General features: G+C 39.9%; 1 protein-coding gene across 1 annotated transcript; it reads right to left on the bottom strand.

Annotated features, from left to right (window-relative positions):
• Nucleotides 1-4,351: 4,351 nt before the first annotated feature.
• LOC139216872 (uncharacterized) lies at nucleotides 4,352-9,097 on the bottom strand. Its single transcript, XM_070848101.1, has 15 exons — nucleotides 8,987-9,097; nucleotides 8,701-8,807; nucleotides 8,366-8,491; nucleotides 8,196-8,241; nucleotides 8,037-8,084; nucleotides 7,825-7,915; nucleotides 7,613-7,708; nucleotides 7,294-7,365; nucleotides 7,122-7,214; nucleotides 6,893-6,976; nucleotides 6,702-6,758; nucleotides 6,533-6,589; nucleotides 5,890-5,973; nucleotides 5,499-5,598; nucleotides 4,352-5,404 (listed from the first exon to the last, which is right to left on the bottom strand). The coding sequence occupies exons 1-15, from the start codon at nucleotides 9,048-9,050 to the stop codon at nucleotides 5,372-5,374; spliced, it is 1,158 nt and encodes a 385-aa protein (XP_070704202.1). The 5' UTR covers nucleotides 9,051-9,097; the 3' UTR covers nucleotides 4,352-5,371.

The raw sequence follows: 9,097 nt of genomic DNA, 5'->3' as shown, positions 1-9,097 counted from the left end.
ACATGCGAGTGTTCCAGTGGTTAGGTGGGAAGTTGTTTAAAAAGTGGGATGCCCAACCTTTGACACAGAGCTGTCTCACCCCTGCAGCTTGGTGTCAGTGGAGACTGGGCTGTGGCATTGTTCAGTCTATCATTAGACAGCAGAAGTCCCAGCAGGCCTACAGTCCGTTTACTCGCAGTTGACCCTTTCACACGCAGACCTTTTTTTTTTTCCTAGCAGTGATTTTTGTGGCGCATAATCACACCAGGAGGGCAGTGGGGAGGGGGGTGTGAGTTCAACAGCAGCAGAGGAGCACAGGGTCATTATGTCTGCAAAGACTGGCCCAAGAGGGGCAGAGCAGGGACAACATCGGCAGAGATGTCACAGATGTCACAAATTCATAGCCATAGACGGTGACAGAGAGAGGGGGTGGCTGGTGAGGGAGATTTGCAGTGTGGCTGTGCAGGGTTGGATCAGGAGATAAGGAGATGGATGTGTCGCTTTGTTTCAGACGGCTTTCTGTTAGTGGCTTGCAGTCCAGAAGTTATCACTTTATTGTTTAAATTGATCAAGCTGGCGTGTCGGATCTCAAGTTCGCTCATAGAATAAAACAAATCTGCCCGCAGAGGAAGAAAGATGATGTGACGGTTGTTTGGTCTAATGGATGCTTCCTTAACAAATGTGAAAATGAATCCACTGCCGCATCAGCGATTAAATCAAGATTTTTAGAGTGCTAACAAATGTGACAGGATTTTCCTATAGAGATTTTTAAAAAGCAAATGTAAACAATGATAAAGTAGTGCTATTTTGTTATCGGTCTCGTTACGTGTCCACATGACTGCTATACAGTACTTATAGTTTTAAGAATATGTAGGGGTGTGGCATAAACCCACTGATGAGGATTGTGCTGTTTCTCTCGTGTTGAATATTTGTCTGTGGAGCTGTGCCAGCAATCCAGGCAGTGGTCATCACTGATGTCAGTGTCTTGTTGGTGGGACCAACAACAGAGGGGCTTCTGGGTAGGGAAGGGTTCTCCAAAGGCCCATTCCACACAGACCCCAAGGTCCGAAACCAAAACAAACATATCTTTTGACACACAGACATATATACAATACTCATTTTCAGTCAGGTTGGGTAGTTTTATACACTTTAGTGGAGACATGGATCTGTTGTTTACTTGTTGACATCCACATATAGCAGGAGCAGGCTGAATCTGTAGGCATGATATATATTTTTTTTTTCTTTTTCTTCCCTTTCCTTCGCTGGGTGCACTATCTGTGAGAGTGGGACGGAGTTGAAGTGTGCCTGCATGTGCCTGTCCATGGCTGTAGTGATCTCCATCCCATGATCACCCATGGGACCGACCGGGAAATGCTGCTCCAGACGGTCTGTATCCATCATCAGAGGTAGAATAGCTGGCTAAAGCAGGCGTGAGTAGTGGTCAGTATTGGACATCCCTGAAATGTTTAGTTTTATGGGAACAAACTGTTGGGTGCTATTGATTTTAGATAGCAGGCTGTAGGCACTGGTAGAAACAATGAGTACTGACATTGTGCCATGTGAGGTCCTACATATAGCACCACTTCAAGAGCTTTCTGTGATTTTTCTATGAAATGGATAATGTATCATGTACCACTGAGACATTTGTAAACTGAGGTTAATATAACACCTTGATTCTGTTTTCTTTGAGGAATGATGTCCATATGTTTTGTTTTTTCTCATGGCCATCGCTTTGACAGCTGTCTGGGCCAAAGGGGATGATTTTCTGTGAGTGTTTGCGTCATCGCAGGTCAGAGCGACCTTGTATCAGCACATATTAATAAAAAACTATTGAAAATATACACCATTCACGCTTCAGGGTTTCTCTAGGAACATCTTGATGGGGTTCAGTTCCGGTGTGTGTGGTTGTACGCTGATGTACCATCATAATTGCTTCTGTGCGTATGCATGTGCCATTGTGATAAAAGTGTACAGCACACTAAATTATAATTAATCTTTTGCTCTGCCATATGCATGAAAACTTCAGTATACCTACCTCGTGATTGAAACTGGAAATGAAAAGACGTCTTTAAGGACTAATACAGGGGTTATGTTTTATTCATGGACTGTCCTGCAGGTTACGACAGCATTGTGCTGCTCATCTGTGTACCACGGGAAGCCGGGGACTGGAGCCAGGCAATCCAGCCCTTTCCTGAGTCAGCTCCCCTTTGAACCACACACTGAATGCGTATGCAGATTTGACCTGGTGGTTGGGATGATGATTCTGTCAAACGCTGGTCTGTGTCCAAAGCATACTACACAAAGTGATCAAAGAGATGCAGAAAAAAGCAAGCGATCAGTTTAGGATACAAAACCCAGACACTCTGCGTTTGGACAGGGTTTAGGGAGAGCTCTATGAACCAGGAAGGATAAGAGGACTGGTCCCGTGCTAATCTGGAAAAAAGTAAGGCTTTGTTTCACTACAGTGACCCTAAGTCTGTATTACTGAGACCAGCTACAGTGATGCTTTCAACCGTCTCGTATGTATCTGTATGTACATGCAGACCTGTGGGCATACTTGCTCAGCTGGATTCAGCTTTACAAAGCATCAGTCAAGGTTAATTAATCATACGGTGTGCTGTGATCCCCGATGTAATCTTTTAATAACTGCCGTGTGAATACAGCTTACGGATTTCTCAATGCTGTTTGCTTGCAGCTGCCTGTTGTTAAGCCACAACAGCACACAATAGTAGGCGACCTTTAGTACACTCCAGAGTAAGCATAAACATTGTGATCAACTAGAGATCAGTTAGGGATAACACATCTAAGTGCATGCTTTATTGCAGCCCATCCAGCTTCCCTTAAGCCTTCTTATCCCCAATGCGGTGTGATGAGGGTTCAGCTTCCACCGAATCCTGTTTTCCTTGACTGCTCATAATGCCGTTGGAGTGTGATCAGTAACTAATTAGCTAATATCTCATTATTATGTGCATCAGAGCATAGAAGATTCATAATCCATAATTGAAGCCGCTCACATGTACTTTTTTTTTATCATCATGTCATACTGTACACTCTACATGTATGATAACATGTGTTGACCCACCCCCCTTCCACCCCTCCACCCATCTGCCCTGCCTCTGCCTTGCCTTGTCCCCTCAGTGAAACTCCCTAAGAGGGGAGGCTCTGAGGCCTTGACCATTCAGTCACCCTCTTTTCACCGGCGGTACAGTCACACTTTCACACACTGACATGCCAAACATGAGCAACAAAGACTCTAACCTCTGACATACTCTCTTCCCTGGTACTCAGTCCATCTCAGTGGTAAAAAAAAGGGTTTTTTTTCAAGGTCATTGCACATTTAGGGAAGCAAAAATAGAACCAGACATTAAATAAGGAAGACTCACAGCAACTCTCAGCAGATCCCAAGAGATAGAGACAAGAGATTTATGAAATTCAGCCCAAAGCTCCGCGTGTTTGTGTGTAACCGTAATTAGAACCATACATCAAGCCACAAGGGGCTGAAATCTTCTAAGTACTGTAGCATACGTACTTTAAACAGTATAACACTTGAATTACATAGTGATGTGTAATGTACATCCAGGGCTATCCCTTTATTGGCTGATTACTTAATCGGGTAGAAAATTCAGAGATCGACCCAAATGCAGACACTGATTGCACAGAAGAACCTCACAATAGCCAATTAATCAATTCAATTCAGAGGAAGGTCAGTTCTGTAAACCAATACTATATGTTCCCTCATCTCATTTAAAAAGAAAAATGATTCCTTAATACCCTCTCATACAATGGCTGCCTATAACACAATTTAGATCACAGTATTTTGCCTTCATTCTATCTGTGCAGCACAGAGTTAACCAATTAGTGTTAAGTTTGTAGTGCTATGATGTTTACACAGCCAGCCTATGAAAAAATTAAATCAAATTCATGGGTATAAAAATCTTCTCTTGATTTGGGAAATACGTCTGTTTGCTCTGAGGCTTTACCCACTCCTCATTAGTAGGCATATTGCAGATGTGCATCTGTATTACTGACCAAGTAAAAAGTGGAATGCTTCCAAAAGCTCCTTGGGGCAAACTGTGATTTGTGATTTTGGGCTTTATAAATAAAATTTGATTTGAGTGCCATATGGGGGGCTTCATTTGTTGAAACAAATGTATTTTTAGCTGCACCCACGATGGGTAATCATGGAAATACAGCAAAAATAAATAAATAATAATAATAATATATATATATATAGTGATTACAAGTGCATCACTAAACAAAAGTAATGGCGCCTCAGTGTTGTAGGACTCACGTATATTTACTGCCCCCTTGTGGTAGAAAGTTCCGATTTGATGCAGGTTCAGTAAAAATGACCAGCCGTTGAAATCCAGAGCGAGGAAAACAATTTATTTCAAAATTCATGACAATAATTCATTATTCACACAGACAGTTACACTTGCTAATATACCTATTGTCAGTATTACTACATTTAAATTAATCAGCTGGAAAGCAAAAGCAATGCAATTGAGTACATAAGTAATAAAAGAAAAATACAGAATCACAATAACATCTCTGGATCATGAATGCAAAGTGAAAAGCAAATATGTTGACTAATACAGTGTAGTTAAGTTATGATTAATGTGATGTTTGATTATACAGTGATGATGAAGTAAAGGCAGCTTTGTAATTGATCAACACAGGTAATAAACTCCAATAAAGGAAATAAACATACTGCATTATATATTCTGTTATGCATAATCCTATTAGTATCATGCATTCTAATAAGGCACGATATATCTTATATAATATATATTTGTTTAGTTTATAGATACGTATTGATACTATATATTATAACTCTATTCATTATATTCATATTGAAACATTAATATTAAGTCGTCTCATAGCTGTGTATGTGGTGCTTTTTCCGACTGCTTTTTTTGGTCCACCCATCCTTTGGTCAAGCCATGCACTTGATATTCTCAACAGCAGAAAAAAAAAAAAACGTTTGCTTGTCCAAATCCAAATCAATCATGTTATCGGTTTAGTTTGATTGATCGTGTATCAGGGAATTGGCTGACAATGCAAAGCCAACACTAGTTTCCACTCAGATTGTCAGATTTTTCTACGAAGAGAACCTTATGTTAACAGAATGATTGACAGATGGTGTAATCATTTAAAATTCAGCGCCCAGGGCTTGTAAATATAATATGAAATATATATATATGTAAAAATATATATGTATATCATTTACGTGAATGTGATTGTGAAAAGTGCTGGACTTGATCTCAAAGGAGCCGCCGGTAAATGCACCACATACCCTAGGATACTACCTTACATTGTATGTATAATTATTATTATTATTATTATTATTATTATTATTATTATTCAGTATTTATGTGTACCACAGTTTTCTTCAGTTCAAGGGGGTTGACTCCACGTCAGTATCCTGCAGCAAACAAAATAATTGCTAAATCAAACAAGAACAACATGAAGACCATTTTGACAGAAAATGAATAATATATAGAAAGCCTCCTACTCACCAGTGCAGTAGAGCACCTGCTGACCTGGTCTTGGTCAAAGACGCGCTTGTTCACCAAAGCGGCGGCTTCACCTGTCATGTCAAAACCTTGGATGGCAGCTCTGGAGACAGAAACAACAAGGAATAAAGACATGAGCCTCTGCACAGTAACAGCTAACCTTGGTTTATGCCCACTTCCCGAGCAGATGTCAGACAACTTCTGAAGTTGAGATTGCCCCTTCAGATTTGAGATGGTGTAGGGGGAGCGGTTCAAGTTACGCCTGACAGCTGTCCAAACAGCAGCAACAGGCACAATGAAAGAAGATATGAACGAGGGAGGCGGAAAGTGACAGAGATTTCTCTTTGGCCACAGTCACGAGTTCAGAGTGACAGAGAGCAAGAGGCAGCCTCACCGCTGACTTGACAGCAGCGGCTGTCCTTCATTCTCATGATCTTCAGGACCACAATCACCACGAGTCCATCCATTGTGCATCTCACTGGAAAATAAATCACAGGCATTGTCAGTCAGCAGAGGGGTTTAGAGTCTTTAGGTCATCTCATTGGAAGAGCTACCTAGAGCGCCTTTTAACAATATTAAAGTTAAATTTGATCTGAGATCAACCTATGGTCATCTTATGGCCATCTGGTTGACTTACCAGAAAAAGAACTTGTCTTTGTTTAACTTTAACTCAGCTGTGGCGAAAACGTAGCCTTTAGTTTGAGTTAGATAAAGTTTTTGCATATTTATGCTTCATATTTTCACCTCACCTGCACCTCCTCTTTCTAGCTTTCATCTCGACGTATCACTATTGATTTTTTCACTTCATCTTCTATCATTTTACAAACATCCTAAACAGAAGCTACACAGAACCACTAATACGATGTAATTCATCTCTTGGAGGCTTTACAGAATATACATACATAATCATCATCAATAGGACACATTTTCGCATCACGACTCTAAAAACAGCCATAAATCTAATGCAAAATGGTAAAACTCTGAATCTCTCTTCAACTATCTTACAGCATAATATCAGTAATTATCTACAGACTTACCAAACAGTCTCTTTGCCTTTGTTGTCATTCACTCCTCCTGGATCATCCCTCATGTTCCTGAGGCAGACAAATACAAAGGTTGTTAAATATCTGTGTTGACTGGATCCATTTTTCAAAAAGAATTCATAATAAACACGTTAACAACCCAATCCAATACCAGTGAGCTGACCTGTTCATGCCTCGATGATGAGAGGCTCCGTGACCGTCTGGGGCACATGTGTCTCCACTGCAAACAAACACTAGATAAGAGTAGCTCTGGATCTCTTCTGAGAAATCACATTCACTTCCTGCCCACTTAAAGGGACACTTCACTTGATACTTCAAAGGAAAATAGACTACAGGCACAAGCAGAGCTCTTACTTTTTGGACAGCTGGATTCCCTCGTTGTGGTTGTGGTTCAGACTAAGGGATGGAGGAGTCGTGCCGTCAGCCTCAGGATCAATACTGTGGAGACAAGGGCAGCTTTTAGCAGATTACTGTCTAGACTTCTAATTGTTATTAGAAGTATTAGAAGAAAAACACAGTTTGACGGTTTTCAAAAAGAGGTTAATACAAGATCTTAGTTTTAATGTTAACGAGGTGGCCTAACCTGTCAACATGCACACTTCGGAGTGTGTCATCTTGCTCATTTATATTCTCTTCGCTTCCCCGTGGAAGAGTGGCAGACAGTGATTGACTTTGCCTGTATTGACAAAGAAAAGATGAGGATGTATTCAACTTCACTGATCTTTGCTGAAAGTATCCTCTGAGTGTTGGCTCACCTGATTCCACTTGCTGTGTTGTGTTGAGTCTCCAAATCATCAGCTGTGCGGTCCTGGAGTTCAATTCCTTGTCTTAAAGGGACATTCAAACAGTTAGAGTAAGATAATTCTCAGTCAGTGAAGTAAGATCTTTTTACTTCCAGTTCACTTTTCGCAAAACAATGTTTAAACTTTCAGCAAAGTTGTTTTACCATTGACCAATGTTTGTGAATTCAGAGGTTGTTTGCATGACTTGTTAATATAGAAATGCATTGAAGAGTGACGGAGATGCATTTATGTGTGCTCAAATTAACAGTGCAGGCTGAAAAGTAAGGCTGACCTAATTTCCTCTGGCTGGGAACTCCTCCGTCTCAGACGAGTCAGCAGGTATCTTGAAAAAGTGAGCTGAGAAACTGGAGCTGCGCCATGCTGCGTGCTGATGCAAGAAGCAAACGACAAACAAACATTCCCGAATCAATGAAAGGGATTGTGCATGTAAATCTGAAAATGACAATAACGGTTGATTGTTAATGCAAATAGAGTAAAACTCACATCAGGTCCCTTTTCCAAGAACGGTAATTAATCCAAAGAAAACAGATCACAATGATCCCAATGAGGGCTAACACACAAAGTGATACAGCAACTGTACGACAGAGAAAAAAAATGCAAAGACATTATTATTAAAAATTAATTTATAGAACTGTCAACAAAAATGTTGTGGGGTACTAGAATAGCTACACGATGTAGAATAAATGCCTACTCACTGATGAGGGCCCATGGTGTTGGTAAATCAACAGGATTCTTCATTTTCTCTGTTTAAGATGAAGGTGGGATAGGTATATATATCATATACGGATATGTGTGTGTTTATGATGATAAAGATCTTTACTCATGAATATTCATCACTAAATCAGTTGCCTTACCAATAATCTTATACTCCACGCAGATCTCTTTTACAATGAACTTTCCCTATAAAGCAAGATCAAAGTCTATAAGAGTGTGGAGTACATATTTTACATTTAAAAACAAAACATATTAATAGGACTTTTATTGATTTAATTAATAAAAGCACATACAAACAAAATAGACTCACATTAGGAACTATGCATTGTACTTGCAGATCTTGGCAGTGTCTTGTGGTAACCGAATGGCTGTCCATGCTTACCACTTGTGCAGGATATAATGTTTGATTACCAAGTTTAGCATGAGCAATCACAGTCTGTGGGGAAAATGATAAAAAAAAAAAAAAAAGTGTCAACTGTTGTCAAAAAGTCGCAACAAAAAAAGTATGGAAAAGAAAAAAATCTTTGCCAGACAACATCAAACTTTCACTTTCATTTTCTACTTTCTCTGCTCTCTTTTAACACACGCACAGAAAAGGACCATAAAGCCTTTGTCAAAATTGTATTAAAAAACAAATTTAAATACCTTATTGTGATACACGAAAATCTCACTCCCCTCAGGACTTTCATGCCAGAACTTGAATCCATCAGAAGTCTTAATATCATTGCAAGACGTGTTTCTCTGTTGGCATTCTGTGAAATAACAGAGTTGCACACATGTCATAAACATAAGATTAGCCTCTAAATAAACATTTTGACAGCCTGACAAGGCCAAGGCGTTCACGTGGCTCTCCACAAGCGAAGTTAAGAATAACCCTAAAAAACTGAAAAAATAGGAGAGAAATACAGATTCACAATGCTCCATGTCTTACGTAGTGTTGCCAAGATGCTGGATTGCGTCAAGATGCCAGAAAAGAGAATAATTTGAAGGATCATTTCGTCGAATTAAGGAAATAATATATCTGCGATCTGGACTGAACAAC

Source organism: Pempheris klunzingeri, chromosome 17 (assembly GCF_042242105.1).
Source record: "Pempheris klunzingeri isolate RE-2024b chromosome 17, fPemKlu1.hap1, whole genome shotgun sequence".
NCBI lineage: Eukaryota > Metazoa > Chordata > Actinopteri > Acropomatiformes > Pempheridae > Pempheris > Pempheris klunzingeri.
The sequence above is the reverse complement of the archived record's forward strand: the minus strand, read 5'-3'. Positions and strand labels throughout refer to the sequence as shown.

Bases quoted from the DNA above. Each gene is read 5' to 3' on its own strand.
- LOC139216872 (XM_070848101.1), bottom strand. From the start codon at position 9,050: ATGATCCTTCAAATTATTCTCTTTTCTGGCATCTTGACGCAATCCAGC. The intron at 8,242-8,365 runs GTGAGTCTATTT...CTTGCTTTATAG, and splicing joins TACAATGCATAGTTCCTAAT to GGAAAGTTCATTGTAAAAGA. The intron at 6,759-6,892 runs GTAAGAGCTCTG...GTTTGTTTGCAG, and splicing joins GGAATCCAGCTGTCCAAAAA to TGGAGACACATGTGCCCCAG.